Genomic DNA, 16,597 nt, shown 5'->3' with positions numbered 1-16,597 from the left:
AAAGAAAAAAAAAACAAACAATAGAATTTAACTACCTACCAGCTATATGGCATCTATATCATCTTGTCATAATTACAAACATGTTTACAACAAAGTGTGCATTTGTTATTTTAATGTTTGTGATCAACAAATTTATGACACAAAAGAGGTAAATTCCTCATTTTAAAATTAGGAATGGCAAAAACACCGTGCAAAATTTTGTTGAAGTGCAAAGGAATTCACTGGTTGCAATTGATGCTTGATTTTCTGAGATGAATAAACTGTAATTACACTGTACAATATATATATATGGCATATAACCTGTCGTAATTAATTGTCACTTTTTGTTTCTTCTTTTAACTGTATTGTAGAGTTATCATTTCTGGTATCGGAGCTGTAAGAGGAACCAGATCTGGAAGACGATCTACGAAGGACACTTTGTACAGAAGAATGAAGAGAGTGCAACTGATCTTGACAGTTAGATAGTGCTTTTCGATATTTTTCTGATTGAGATTGTACTTTTTTCAGTTCCTCTTCTGTGTTTTTCAATTTCTGTTGTTGCTCTATCAAGTCCATATTAGCTTTATTGTTTTGGTTTTCACTAACTCTCACTTTTTCTTGCATTTCCTCTGTTCATAATGATGAAAATTATTATTAATATTTTTAAAAAATTTGATACTGTATATAAAATTAATAAACTTACTTAATTGTAATTCTAATTCTCGTAATCTTTGTTCAGCTTCAGTACATGCTTTTTCTCGTTTCACCAACTGCTGTACAAGTTTCTGTATATCTACAACTGTACCTTGGTAAAATACAATGGGAGAAGAATCATCTTGGTCATTATTATTATTTTTATCTTTATCTGTTGTTCCATTTGTTAAACATTCTTGTTTAATGCTTATATTTTTGTTTGGTTCAGTCTGTTTTGTTTTAAAAACTGGGAAAAACTTTCGATTTTCTGAAACAAATCAGTTTAATTCAGTTTTTCTAATCAAAATTTTAAAATGCTAAAAATTATCCAATATAAATTCTTACCTGTTGAAAGTTTTTTAATATAGGTTAAAACTGTCTCATCTTTTGAGTGCTGAGTATTTACGGATTCATTTAATGGTCTGTCAGTAATTTTACGATAATAAAACATCTCTCTCTTACAAGTTTTCTGTAAAATTTTTCGAACCTATTGGATATACATGTAAAATTGCTGTTTTTAAAATTTATATATTAAAAAAATATAAATGATGATATAATAAATTTTATTTTCTTGAAACCAAAATAATTTGTCTACTTTTATAATCTGTAAAACTAAATTAAATTAATTTGCAAATACAAATTCAAATTTTGTCTCAAGCACTGTAACAAAGAAACAGTGACATAACCTAAAAAGTCTTTATGATTATTTCATATAGTGTTTTTTGTCATTGTAACGATTATTTTACAACTTTTGAGCAGTATTACATCAAAATATATATCATGAGTCTTTTGTATTACCAATAATCTTTACAATTATTATGATATTTGAATGCTATTATTGTTGTTACAGTCAACCCCCCTATAACCCTGTTGATAATTCCGTTTTACATGAATTCCATGTTGTACGAGTCACGTAGATTTTACAAATACGTGTGCCGGGCTGTGAACATCTCACGTATTTGTGAAATCTAAGTGACTTGTACAACATGGAATTCATATAAAACGGAATAATCAACAGTGTTATAGGGGGGTCGACTTGTACCTTGTTACTTTTAATCTTTGACAGTGTGGTTATTATGTTTACATTTTTTTAATTAATTAGGTATTTTATTGGAAGATGTAACTGTGATTATTATTTGTGACTATTTTTTATTTTTTAGATTTTTCAATATGGCAAACATGCAATACAACGTGGAGTGAGATGCTGATGTCCTTTTAGAAATGCTAATGACAACTCTAAATCTGACATTTTCCCTATCTTCAGATGAAGAAACATTTATTGAAGACAAATCTTCCTGTGCTTCACATAAACAACCAGTGAGAGTAGGAGCTGACAAGATCAACAGGGCAGAGACTAATAACAGAAATATCAAGTGGAGAAAATGAAGTTAGTTATAATGATAATGGTAATGTTGACACTGACAAAGTTACTCACAGTTAAACTGATGAAATAAAATACTCCCTGACTGGAAGAAAATATATCAAGTGGTGTCATTGCTCAATTTTGGTAAGGGATGTTTATTCTGAATAGGAACCAAATGACTTAGACAGGGAATTTTTGGTTCCTCTGACATATTTTGGCAAGTATGTTCCAAATAACCTCTTCAATACAATGGCTGAAATGACAAATATATATGCATTACAAAGTGGAAGGACTAGAAATTTTAGATCAACCACAGCTCAGAACTGAAAACATTGTTTGGGATTCATATAATTATGGTAACTCTAAAATTTCCCAGAGTTCAAATGTATTGGGACACACCACTGAAAATGCAATTATTCTTGGACAGTATGAACTAGAGACAGATTCTTTCAACTGAGAACAAATTTGCATCTTGTAGACAACATTGAGAATTTTGACTGACAATAAAGACAAATTCTATAAAGTTCAGCCTATATACACTGCTCTATGCAACAGATGTCTGGCATTACCTGTGGAGGAACAACTAGCAGTTGCTGAGGCAATGATCCCATTTACAGGACAGCTCTCTGTGAAGCAGTATGTAAAAGGTAAGCCATCTCCATGGGAAATAAAAATGTATATACTATGTTGTAAGAGTGGACAAACCTGACTTTATTCTCTACCAGGGAGCATCTACTGAATTTCAGAAATCTGTTGAAAACTTTCAGACAAGGACCAACTGTAGTTTTACAGTTAGTTGAAAGTATAAACAAAAAAAGGGTTGTAATATATTTTTTGACAACTTTTTTCTTTCTTACAACCTACTTCAAGTATTTAAACAAGACAACATATGTCCTGCTGGAACTGCCAGAATAAGCCGGTTTACTAATCCTCCTCTGATTTCGGTGGTGTCTCTGAAGAAGGAAAGAGGGTTTTCTGAAGAAATTTGCAGCACAGATGATATAACACTGGTGAAATAGGTTGACAACAAAATAGTTGTTCTTGGATCAAATTTTATTGGGAAAGGAAAACCTGACAAAGTTGAATGCTGGGAGAAGAAAGAAAAAAGTGTGTTAGCATTGATCAGCCAAAAGTTGTGAAACTCTATAACCACTCTATGGGTGGTGTTGATCTTTTTGATCAATTGATGAGTTATTACAGGATTTTTATAAAATCTAAGTTGACACTGCAAGCAATTTTCCATGTTGTAGATTTTGCAGTTGTAGAGAGTTGGTTGTAATACAGAACAAGTGCCAAAGCCATTGGTGTTCAACAGAATAAAATAATAGTTCTTTTGCATTTTTGTATGAGACTGGCTGATGCCCTGGTTATGAGTGGTAAGGAAATTTCCAGTTAGAAAAACAGGTCAACCATCTGCCACATCTCCATAGACTTTTAATCAGAGGCAACAAGGAGAGACCAGACTCCCAACAAGATTCAGTATGATGGAATTGAACACATGCCTCTTCACAAAAACGGTGCCCTGCCTAGTAGATGCAAATTTCCAAAGTGCAAAGGACGTTCTCGAGTAAAATGTGAAAAATGTGGGGTTCATCTTTGCTTCTCAAAGGAAAAGAATTGTTTTTGTGCATTCCACGTAAAGTAAAAATACGGTGTGTTCATTATTTCTAACAAATTACAATATAAACTCAAAAGCATGGTTAATATTTTGCCTGTTATGTATGTGTGAATTAAATGTATGGGTATATGAGAATATGGTGTATGAGATAAAACTCAAACACCACATTCTCAGACACTCAGACAACATTAGAATAGATTTCCAACAGGTCCTGGGTCATGCAGGGTTCTAGGCAACAAGACCACTGACCATCTTCATCTTGCCAAACAAGCTGCAAAGTCTTCAGTCACAAGTACTTTCAGTTACATTCCTACCGTGTACATCAACAATCATGTCAAGAAGCAAGTCTCTAGCAAGACATCTGGGACCGTGACACCATTGGTAGGCTCACCTACACTTTCATCCCCAAGGTTGACACTACTGCAATTCTTCGCCACTTTTACCCTAGTTACACCCTCACTCAGCTAATTACAGGACACGGCAACTTTAAGCAATACTTGCATAGATTTAACCTTGGGGACAATCCACAATGCAATTGTGGTATTCAGGAGGACCAAACACAACTTCACTTAGTTTTTGCTTCAATAGGTACAATCACATTAGGGCACTCAATTATTGGTGTTCACTACACTCAGGTTTTCTTTTAGACCCTTCAGGGGACTACGGCCTTGCAGCATAAAAACTGCACGCCAACATCAAACATAGAGAGTACTGTAACCATATGTATGCCGTTCAGAGGTATCCTACCTTTCTCTACTGTCTATCTCCTCTCCCCTTTCCCTTAGGCCAGCTCTTTTCTGCCAGCTAAACACTTTGTGTATGGCTGATGTCTTTCTGGTATGTATTTATGTATGTATGTATTTATGTATTTATTTATTTATGTATGTATGTATTTATTTATTTATTGGGTATATAAAAGAGTTCACAATTAATGACATTGTGTCAATATGTTATTCTGTATGTTTATAATTTCAAGGTGATTTCAACATAGGTTGTGACCCAGTGTATACAGACTGTATTTTGAAAACAGAAAAATATATTTCAATGCTTTTTGCTTCTATAAATCATAAAAATACTACTAATTAATATTATAACATAAAAAAATTTTTTCACTCCAGAAAAAAATTCTGGTCTGAATGGGTTAAGCTTATTTTTGTTATAAAGAATAAATTTTATCTCAAAGTATATATTTTTCATACTTTTTAAATTTAAAGAGTGACTGAGCAACAATGAAAATTTTAATTAAACTTTTTGCATTAAAATTAAGTTAAGAACAAAGAAAAACAGTAACAACAAAATTTGAAGAAGCCTTTACTCATTAACATGCAGTCAGATAAATAGCAATTTCTCTTAGATTAAGAAAATTCTTAAAATATTTCAGAATTAAACAAATAATATAATTGACAATACAGAAGTGAAAAAAATCTTATTAAATATTTTATTAAAAAGTTTTACTTGTAACCAACAAAACTTTAATATATAATAATGAATTATTTCTGAAAATGTATAAGGTTAAGTTATCTAGATACTAACAATTTTAAAGATTATTTTAGAACATAATGACAAGTACATACTTGTGATCTTGATAATTTTAATCCAATCATATATAGTAATTCTTCTAAATCTTTTTCAAGAATATAACCACAATACGTTTGATCAAAGTAGATACAAGCTAATAAGAGACTTGGATCAACTGTACAGGTTTGCTTTTTCTTGTGTTTTTTCTTTCTTTTTTCTAATGAAATTAAACACATGAGAGATTTCTTTTTAAATAAAAGATTTAAAAATTAATTTCACTATTCAATAAATATAAATTATTAATAATAGAGCTACAAATTAGTCAAACCCGTTAATACAACTGGCACTTTGTATCAATGAGGTTTGCATTAATGAAAGTTTAGAAAATTTCAAATGTAATATCATCAAATGCCAAATTTTTTTCCAGTTATTTCATCAACACTGCACACTAATAACAAATTTTTAAATTGATTTACAATTTCAAAATAACTTTTAAATGGTTTTTAAAAACATTGTTGTAATTTTCAATTGATTTGATGATTTTATTTTTAGTTTTGGTGTAAAAACCAGAGTTTTAATTATTATTTTAAATAATTTTTATTTATTTAATCCTTAATTACAATTTTTTGAATTAATTGCAACTTTTTTCTTCTGCAAGATAACTATAGAAATTATCTTTTGTGTGGAACAACACTAAAACAAATCAATTTATTTTAACTTTTTAGTAAATTCATTAATTTACCTGCTTTTTAAAATTTTTACAGTAGAGCGTCGTTTATCTGAATCAATTGGGGACTGGAGTTATTTGGACAACTGATTAGGTACGAAAAAATATATTAACCTATTCCATGTTGAAATTTTTCTCTGTTGTGTGTCGCTTTGCATTGAATTTTCATCGATGTTAAGCCTAACAAAAATTTTTATAATAATAATCGTGGTTATTGTATCGTTAAAAATTATTTCTTTATTTTGTACAAACAAAATAAATATATTGAAAAATAGAAAAAAAAAACTTTAGACATTAATCTAGTATCAAAAATGTTCGATTCAGCACAACACAGTCCTCAGAAAAACACTACACAAAAGTGCCAGTGCTGCCAGCTAAAACATACACACCAACAAAAAAAAAAAAAAAAATATTGGAATAGCCCAAGACATAGCAAAAAGTTGCAGTGCCACAGCACTAGCAGAAATTTAAATTTTCTGACTGGAACACTTTCAGTTAACTGACGTTTCGGTTGACCGGCTTTCGGATAAACGGCGCTCTACTGTAATTATAACTGAGTTAACATTGATTAAACTATCAAGCTATTAGTTTCAAATTACGGTCAGCAGTTGGCAAAACATTTTAAAATGTAAACAAAATTATATTTTAATTGAAAAATATTACTAAATTAAAAATAATTTTATATAAGTTTATTTATAATGATACTTATTCTCATTATAATTATGAAAGCTTTTGTTATGATTCACAGACGAAGCTTTTTCTTTGGGTAATTTATGGCTGACTGTAACCTCTTTAGTTATGCATACAATCTTCAACAGATGGCATTAAAAATGTACTAGAAAAACTAATACATTTTTAATGCCATCTGCTGAAGATTGTAATGTTTTTGCTTATGCATACAATTAGCCTTGATTATAAATTATTTCTTATTATGTTTGATATAAAATTTCTAGAACAATTGTCAAAATACTTTTTAATTATTCCATGCACAAAAAATTATACCTAGAATATCATAAAATGTGCATCAGTTGGAAATAACATTGAATAGTAAGTTTTTTTTTTATTATTGTCAGATATCAAAATAGAATGGATCTTTCTGAAAGGCTATTGTAATTATTTATGAAATAAAAAGTTTACTATTCAAATCACCTATGTTATGAGAAATGTATAGAAAGCATGCTTTTATTTTACATTAATTTTACAAATCATGTGGCATGTGAAATATTACATGTGAAATGAAACATCAAAGCAATAAATGAAAACTGGAGTCAAATACAAAAACTAATACTCTAAAGAGTTAATGAAAATAATATATGAATACACAAAAAGTATAGTAGATTCCACTCAATTGGGACAGCCATCTATCTATATGGGCCAAAACAGAGAACAGAAACAAATCAATGTATTTAATGTAAATTTGTGCCTCTTATTAGGACAGCAACAATTGTAACTGAATGGCAAACTATAGATGGTATGGTTTTAGTTGCATCAAAATTATGTCAATTATTACAAGTTGCATTGTAGAATGGTTTTTAAAGTAGAAAATGATATTCTTCTGTTCAGTAATCCCAAAATGCAACAAAATGATTGGAGACCTCAGAAGACCAAATGTGTGATGATATCCTTAAGAAAGCAACTGAGTAGGATGCTAAAGAACATGTTGCTGATTTGAGACACTATTTCATTCAGGAAGAGAATGAAAACAGTCCTTTATCTACTTTAGACATATGCACTGATTTTGTTCAATTGCAGTAAATAAAGAAAAGATGTCAGAATACACTTGACAAATTTTTTTCAAGATTATAATAAAAATAAACTAGTTACAGTTTTTTTTATTTTGTACATTATACTTGTTTATTAGACTACCATAGAGAGAATTTTTTTAAGCTTATCAGAAAAACAATATGGCCAAATTAATGAATATACTATATTATGTAATATTTAATATTAAATATACCTTTATCTTCATCTTCATCACTTTCTTCTTCATGATCACTACCATAATCTTTTTCATCTTTTTTCTTATGAGTCTCTTCCTAAAATGATGATGATTTTATACATTAGTGTATAAAAATAAGTTATCATCAATTTTGATTTGAAAATAAAAATACTTTTTCATTTTTTGGTTCAGGAATTTCTGCAAGTTTATAATAAATAGTAAATCCAAAATCTCTCATCAGCATTTCATTAAACAATTCAGCAAATAATGATACCTATTTATAACAAAATTATAAAAATAAAAATTATCATTTTTTATACACTTAACTAAATGACTAATTAACAGAATAACACTTTACTGTTATATTTGACATTAGAATAACGTTTTTATTATTATTTATTACTGTTATGTTAGCTTCATATGTTGGTTAGGTCAACAGACTTTCTGAATGACCCTTGTAATTTTCTGTTAATATCCTCAACAAGTTAAAATTAGGCTTTATTCTTATTAAACCAAATAATATAAAGACCAATAAATTTAATATTTTCATTCACAGAGATAAATAAAATATAATATAATATGATTTTATTTATCAATATTACAATATAATACAATATAAGTTAGTATTAACAATAGAGAACAATTTCTGTTACGGGGGAATATTACAAATGATTAAAAAACAGTTACAATTTAGCAAATTTAGAGTATAAACGTACAAAGATAAGTCATAATTTCTGTAGACAACAATTTGTATTTATGTACATAGTGATCCAGCTATATTAACAAGGCAACAAATTCCAGTATGAACATTAGTTTTGATTTGTCGAATAGTATTTTTCAGAAATTTTAACAAAATAATTATAAATTTTATATAAATTCGTTTTGCTGAGATTATTTAAACTTAGTTTGAAATCGAGTGGTGAATTAGAATTAAATATTTGAGATATTTTATAATGGTTACGCAGTCTAGAAAGTTCTTGACAATTATGAATTAGATGAAATAATGAAAATTCTTCAGAATTACATAAAGGGCAATAGGATGTTGTTAAGTCAATATAAATATTAATAAAAAGAGAATATTTATTTAGACGGAGATGAATTATTAATCGCTTAACATTTAGACTTACTGGCTGTGACATATAAGATTGTAAGGGTGGAATTTGCAGTAAATCGATGTACCATGGATGATAACTACTTTGATATAATGAATTTTGATCTTTGTTTATTGCCTGTGAAATTGCAGAGTCTATTAGAAGTGAATAGCCGAATTTCCAATCATTAATATTATCTTTAAATAGTAACTCCGACACACCAAAACTATTTAAAATCTGATTTAGCTTGTATTGCCATAATTGTTTAAATTTCTGATTTTTACTTTCTACTAATGTAGATATATTATTGTGTTATCGTTTTTAAATTTAATTCTGTAATAAAATTTTATTATGCGTTTCAATACAAAAGGGAAGAACCAAATCTGATTTACTTCGTGCCTCAGAGCATAGCCTGGAATAGTTCTTTCTAGTTGGAATAATTTGCGTAAATAATAGATGTGAAGATATTCCAATTTATATATACAGTAGAGCGTCGATTTTCTGAAAGTCAATCATCCGAAAGAATTCCAGTCGGCAAATTTAAATTTTCGCCAGTGCTGTGGCGCTTCAATCTTTGGCTATGTTTGGGCTACTCAAATATTTTACATTTTTGATACTAAATTAACTTCTGAAGTATAATTTTTTATTGTTTTTCTATTTTTCAATATATTTATTTTGTTTGTACAAAATAAAAAAATAATTTTTAACGATACAATAGTCTTTGTTAGGCTTAACATCGACGAAAATTCAACGCAAAGCGACACGCAACGGAGAAAAATTTCGAAATCGGATACGTTAAACTATTTTTTCGTACGTAAATCAGTTATCCGAAATATCAGTTATCCGGACAACCCCAGTCCCCAATTGATTCGGAAAATCGACGCTTTACTGTATAGTCTAAACTCCATATTGGGCTTGTATAATATATTATAGGAACGATTGTTGAGTTAAATAACTTAATATGAATTTTCAGATTGGTAGTTTTCAACTTAGAACATACAAATAGTAGATTAATTATGGCTTGCTTTGCTTTGATTTTTATTTTGCTAAAATGTGCTTTAAAGGATAAGTTCCAATCAAATCTGACTCCCATATAGTCTATTTCATTTACAGTTTGTAAAGGAGTATTTTCATGATATAATTTAGTGTTATTTTCAGATATTTTACAGTTATTGTGGAATATGATAACTTTCGTTTTGGTCGAATTTATTGTTAGATATAATGATTGTAGAAATTTATTGAGTTGACTAATTTTCCTTTGTACTGAAATCTTTGTTGGGGCCAGAAGCACAAGATCATCAGCAAAAAGAATATAATGAAAGACTCTATTTCCTATTATAATTCTATCAGTTGATTCAGTAAAGAGACGATCAATACCTATAAAGTAAAAATTGAATAAATATGGAGAAAGGGTATCACCTTGAAGGATTCCACGGGATATTAATAAAGTTTGAGAGATATTATTGCCTTGTTTTATCTTGATGTTATAGTTTGAGTATAGTTTTGAGATTACTGAAGTAAATCAGGTACTTGCACCGCAGGATTTAAGATTGTGAATCAACAGAGGAACATATATTGAATCAAATGCTTTTTGAATGTCAATGAAGGCAGCGTATATTTTCCTGTGTTTTTTTAAAAGGTATAGTTGAATTATCATTAATAAAGTGAAGATTGCAAATTCAGTTCCTTTATTTACAGTGAATGCAAATTGGAATTTGGCTTCCATTCCCATAGTTTTAGTCCATAACTTAAATTTGTTTGCAAGAAGTGAAGTAAAACATTTTCTTATAACTGATAATAATGCTATTGGTCTATAATTGCTAGGAGAGGAAGGATCGCCTTTTTTATAGATCATCGTAAGAATGGCTGAGTTCCAGGAATTGGGGAAGAAAACAGATTTGTACATACTGTTAAATAAGTTTAAGATTTTTAGTCTAGAATTGTTTGATAATATTTTTAAGAAAATGTTGTATCCTAGAGTTGTTTTACTTTTTGATGACATCATCCAATTCGGTAATAATAAAGTCAGAATCCAGAATATCATTATAAACTTCTATTCTTGTATTTAACAGTATTTCCGTATGGGTTTGTGAAAATCTATTATAAAACTGCTTCCAGGTATTAAAATCTATTATAACAAAATTTATGTTTAAATTAGATTTAGGCCAAAATCTTCGTATTGTATTCCAGAACACTTTGCCATCATTGTTATTTTTAATTAAGTTTAGTTCAATTTTGCAAAAATAATTTGATTTTTTAGTTTTAAGGATATTATTATAAGTTTGTTTAGCTTTTTTATAACTATTAAAGTTAAGTACAGTTGAATTTTGCCTGAATTTTTTAAATTCTGCTTGTTTTGTCATTCTCATTTTATAACAGTCAGAGTCAAACCATCCTTCTTTAGCTTTACTTTGAATATTTCTTTTATTTTTATTTACACATATGTAGTCATTTAGTATGGTTGTTATTAGATTGTATATTTTTTCATTATTAGTACTCGTTATTACTGGAATGGCAATAAAACGGTTATCAATCTCCCTCCAATATTTTGAAATTTTATATTTTATTTTTGGTCTATTGTTGTATTGGTTGTTGGTTCCTTTTGCTGAAGATAGTCGAAATTTGGTTATTGTGGGAAAGTGATCTGATGCATCCATTAATGTTGCCATAAAATTCGTGCAATAGTCCAGTAGTTTGGAACATATTGTAAGATCAATTGTTGATTTCCCCAAGTGGGTTAAGCATGTATATTCCGCAGGAAAGTCAGGTTTAATATGACCATTCAGTATAAAAAGTTTGTTTTCAGTTATGAAGTCTAGTAATTTTTTTCCTAAATTATTAACCTGTTTATCCTTAGATTTCCGACTATTATAAATTAAATGATTAGGTCCCTTATATTTGGAGTCCATTACCTCACCAATTCTGGAATTGAAATCACCCAATATTATAATATATGGAGTTATATAGTACCATATATCAATAACTTTGAAGATTTCATTAAGAGTATTTAGATCACCGGGTGGCACATAAGTTAACATTATCATCATTGTTTTATTATTCTTATTTAATAATTTATTTTTGGTTATTACGATGAGAAATAATATATAATTCCTAGATTTTTTAACTTGGATTATTTTACAATACTCCCTTTCAATCAATAAACATAGACCANGAATTCCTTCGGATAACCGACCTTCGGATAAACAACACTCTACTGTATTACAAAAAAGTTCAATGGATCATATTTAAAAACTCTACATTTAATTTGTTAGTGTCATATCAAATCAAATCAAATCATAGTTAAAATTATCTTGCAGAAATAAGTTCTATTTCAGACTCCATTTAGAAACTTCACAAGTTCAAATTTTAGGAAATAAGTAAAATATTATGGAGATGAATTAGAAATTTAAATTACATAAAATTTTAATGCTATCACAAAAATAAATGAATTCAGTTTTTATAGACTATTACTGAAAACAAAATTCTTCTTTTAAGTTTTGCTTTATGTAGTTAATTCAATTAAGTTTTTTATAAATGACAATGTAAATATTGAATATATGCTAAGAAAAATATGGTTAAGAATCAGAATAAATCATAATTATTACAAGCAATAACTTTTTGGCATAGTTAATAACCTTCATTGTTTTTGGATCCAGTTCAGAATGATGTGTAGGTTCTTTCTTTCCTTCTTCATCCTCTTCTTCATGATTAGTCTCTTCTTCCTAAAAGTAACAATTCAAATATGAAATAAACACAAATACAATAGTAATTATTCAAAAATTTTAATAATAATTGTGTTTCTAAGCTTTTTTTTTTTTACTGATTTACAGAGTAATATTAATCTTTCATTATCAACAATTTATTTTTCAGATAAACCATTAAAAAAAAAAAAAAACTATTAATAATTTTTCCATTGATTAAATATGATAAATTTAATTTTAAATTAACCAAATAAACTTGTTTTCATAATATTAATTACAAAATAATTTAATTAAGAAATTATTTCAAAATTAATCATGTTTTGAGCTGAATGTTTCTATGTTTAATATTTTTTAGACTACTTTTTCAAAAAGTATAAAAGTTATATTGTGTAATCCATTTTTAAATTTCAGTTTCATGTACAATATGAAATATTAATTGTCATATATAATCAGAATCAATAAAGTTTCATAACTTAAAAAAATTATTTTTATTTTACATAAAAGTAAAATTTTTGATGATAATGAAAAATTTTTAATCACCCTATATAATCAATATGATGGATGGTATTTTTGTTACAATATAAAAAAATGAAATTAATGAAAATTTGAGGGGGAAGAAAAAAAATAGTTTGAAGAAAAAATAAATTAAAACGTAGAATATGACTCTGTGATGTAGTTTTCTTCTTTGATAAGCTGGAAGTAAAATGAATAATCTCCTTTGGTGATGAATCTTTTGTCCTGGAAATGTTCCTTGTGTTTAGCTAATAAAATTTTTCTAATATGTAAAAAAATTTCAGATGACTTGCAGCTGGCTCAGGATTATTTTCACTCATCACAGAAGCGTGACCTTACAGGAGACTCAAAAAAAGTAACAACATTAACAAGATAATGAAGTGAACTAGTCAAGATCAATATTCTTCAATCTCTAGAAAATTTTTTAATAAATTTTGATAATCAGGATAATTTATAATAATTTATAAATAGAATAATATTGGATAATTGATCTTGACTACTTCTTTTCACTGCGACAGCAGTCCTTAAATGACTGAGAGGAAGGAAAAATAGAACCGAAATATGAGTATCAATAAGAAGATGATCAGTGCCTGGATCTCGTTCCCATCCTCCATCTCCTCATGTAGATTCTTTTGAAGCTGTTTTTTGTAGCTGTTCGTCAAGCCATCCCACTCTAGTCGGGTGGGCAGGCAACTCCATACGTCTGGCAAGAAAATCACCACGGTTTCAACACGCGCAGGCACCACACGTCCTTTGTGGGCAGATTCTCCACGGTGATAGTAGATCTCCACAAATCGATACCTGGAAGGAGGGTCAGAGAGAAAGACAGCGACAGCTATGTCAACTGGTTTTTTTTTATGTCTCTTGCCTGGCAAAGCTGTAAAGTTTCCGATTTTAGTTTATTCTAAGTTTACATGCTTATTTGCCTGTGATGAAACAAAAAAATATATTTTATCCAAATATTCTTTATACAAAATGTAGAAAAACAGCATTTTTTGACATTACATAAATGATGAAACTTTGCACAGGCAAATAAACAATAAAAACAAACAAACAAAATAAGTTTCGGGACAAAATTTTACATCAAAATTTATTTAAAACAAAATGTGATTTTTTTATTATGAATTCCAAATATCTCAAAACAAGGAAATTACACCTGCTAAAAGACATTATTTTTATTTTAAATACAAATTTTGTACTTTTTTTGTATTTTTCTTGTCAATTACTTGATCATACTCAACATTTTATTTATAAGTTAACAAAACTTTTATCAATATAATCTACAAGCAGAAACTTAGAATTTATGATGAACACATATAGCCATTATTATTTTTAAACTGAAATATATTTATTGCACAATCATCATATAATTGAATATATGTGAGATGAGTAAAAATTATGTTATCATCATTATCAGTTATTTCCATTTTGCATTTAATTATATANTATGGAGTTATATAGTACCATATATCAATAACTTTGAAGATTTCATTAAGAGTATTTAGATCACCGGGTGGCACATAAGTTAACATTATCATCATTGTTTTATTATTCTTATTTAATAATTTATTTTTGGTTATTACGATGAGAAATAATATATAATTCCTAGATTTTTTAACTTGGATTATTTTACAATACTCCCTTTCAATCAATAAACATAGACCACCACTCGGTTGTCCGGGACCTACTGATTTACTTGCCAGTGCAGATTCTATTATAAATTTATTCGAGAAATTTGTACTATATAACTTATCTGATGTTATCCAAGTTTCTGTCATGGCAATCATAACCGGATTATATTTAATATGCAGAGAATTAACAAATGTAGTTTTGTGTTTAAGTCCTTGGCAATTCCAATTTACTATAGCAAAGGAGTGGTTACTCTTGAAATTAAGCGATCTTTGTATATGCCTTTGATTTCTGTTATATCAGCTTCCCAAGTTTATCAAGTTGGAATAAGATAAAAAGGTATCTAAATATACCAGATTTTTCATATTAATATTATAAGTAATTTTGTCAGTTCCTGTTATTAAGATATCATTATGTAATTTGGCTTGTGAATTTTGTTTTTGTATATCATGTAACGCTGGGAGTAAATTTTTGCGTCTTATTCTTGAGCTTTTAGTGAAATCTGGAGATATTTGAGTATCTCTCCAATCTTCAAGCTGATTTTGCATTTTCTTCCGAATAAAAGCAGAAAAGATCTGGTTTCGAAGTTGGTTATTGTTAAAAGTTATTTTTATGGTTATTTTCAGTGGTTTCATTAATTGAACCACATCTAAAATATCATCTTGAACTATTTATTATTATTTGAAGACAATTCGTCCAAGTAGGAATCACCATTTATTACTTTTCTGCATTTTAGACGATACAATTTCGGCGACCGACCTTCCTTTCTAGGCTACTAGCCGCCAAAATTTTTTTAAAAAGTCCTTTAAAAAACACAAAAAAAAACACTTCCAATTAAAAATCTACAAGACAAGATTTTTAATTCCTTTCTAGGCTACTAGCCTAGAAAGGAAGGTCGGTTGCCGAAATTGTATCGTCTAAAATGCAGAAAACTAATAAATAGTGATTCCTACTTGGACGAATTGTCTTCAAATAATAAAAAATAACAAGAACCATCGGACGAAAAAAACTTATGAATTATGACTGTAAAGTATCGTCACCAGGGGGAACCTTTTTGATCTACATTTTCCAGCGCTCACTTGTCTGTGGATAAAAGGCCGAAACACCCCAAACGGTACAGATGGTAAAAGGAAAGACATTCGAAAACCACCAGTTCAGATTTTAGAAAATTTTTAATTGGAAGTGTTTTTTTATGTTTTTTAAAGGACTTTATAAAAAATTTTTGGCGGCTAGTAGCCTAGAAAGGAAGGTCGGTCACCGAAATTTATCATCTAAAATGCAGAAAACTAATAAATGGTGATTCCTACTTGGACAAATTGTCTTCAAATAATAAAAAATAACAAGAACCATCGAACGAAAAAAACTTATGAATCTTGAACTATATTACAAATATTCAGTAAAGAAATAATAAAATTATGAATTTCTTCTTTAGAAACAGTTCTTGAGTTAGTTGATATTTATATATTATGATGTTATTATGATTGTAATCATTAACTAGAGAATCCATTCTAAATTGTGTGAGGTCCTTCTCAATTTGCATAGTATTAATTTGTCGTAAATTCATAATCTGTTCCTCCATTTTTGTTTGTTTTTCCTTAGTTTCATTTAAATTTTCATAAATTAAATTCAATTCCTCCTTTATGTCAGCAATTTGATTAAATAGTTTATCATTAGATGTTTTTATAAGATTGGATATCTTATTCCATAAAACGGTAGATGAAGTGTCTAATAAATCATCCAGGTTAAGTAGTAAGGTATCAAGTGCAATTGGTTCACCTGAAAAATCTTGAATATTATGTTGATCTGACTTCTCGTTAATGTTCCTG

At 28.6% G+C, this 16,597-nt stretch overlaps 2 protein-coding genes across 4 annotated transcripts in view; both read right to left on the bottom strand.

The window, feature by feature from the left end:
- The window catches only part of LOC111622744 (cell division cycle and apoptosis regulator protein 1-like), a 60,759-nt gene continuing 44,162 nt past the window's right edge, over nucleotides 1-16,597 (bottom strand). For all 3 annotated transcript variants that reach the window (XM_023365161.1, XM_023365163.1, XM_023365164.1), the window contains 6 exons: nucleotides 8,010-8,111; nucleotides 7,856-7,934; nucleotides 5,228-5,388; nucleotides 1,018-1,159; nucleotides 683-940; nucleotides 1-608 (listed from right to left, as the gene is read on the bottom strand). In XM_023365161.1, coding sequence (XP_023220929.1) covers nucleotides 310-608; nucleotides 683-940; nucleotides 1,018-1,159; nucleotides 5,228-5,388; nucleotides 7,856-7,934; nucleotides 8,010-8,111 — 1,041 coding nt within the window. In that variant the 3' untranslated portion in view covers nucleotides 1-309. The remainder of the gene's footprint in view (nucleotides 609-682; nucleotides 941-1,017; nucleotides 1,160-5,227; nucleotides 5,389-7,855; nucleotides 7,935-8,009; nucleotides 8,112-16,597) is intronic.
- Nucleotides 9,772-15,491, bottom strand: LOC111622745. Its single transcript, XM_023365165.1, has 2 exons — nucleotides 14,806-15,491; nucleotides 9,772-12,097 (listed from the first exon to the last, which is right to left on the bottom strand). Exons 1-2 carry the CDS (start codon nucleotides 14,927-14,929, stop codon nucleotides 10,914-10,916), a joined length of 1,308 nt encoding a protein of 435 aa, XP_023220933.1. The 5' UTR covers nucleotides 14,930-15,491; the 3' UTR covers nucleotides 9,772-10,913.

Source organism: Centruroides sculpturatus, unplaced genomic scaffold (genome assembly GCF_000671375.1).
Source record: "Centruroides sculpturatus isolate CEXI.00-Female unplaced genomic scaffold, Cexi_2.0 scaffold309, whole genome shotgun sequence".
NCBI classification, from domain to species: Eukaryota; Metazoa; Arthropoda; class Arachnida; order Scorpiones; family Buthidae; genus Centruroides; species Centruroides sculpturatus.
This window is presented reverse-complemented; position numbering and strand designations above follow the sequence as displayed.

Coding starts and splice junctions, on each gene's coding strand:
- LOC111622745 (XM_023365165.1), bottom strand. CDS start 14,929: ATGATTGCCATGACAGAAACTTGGATAACATCAGATAAGTTATATAGT.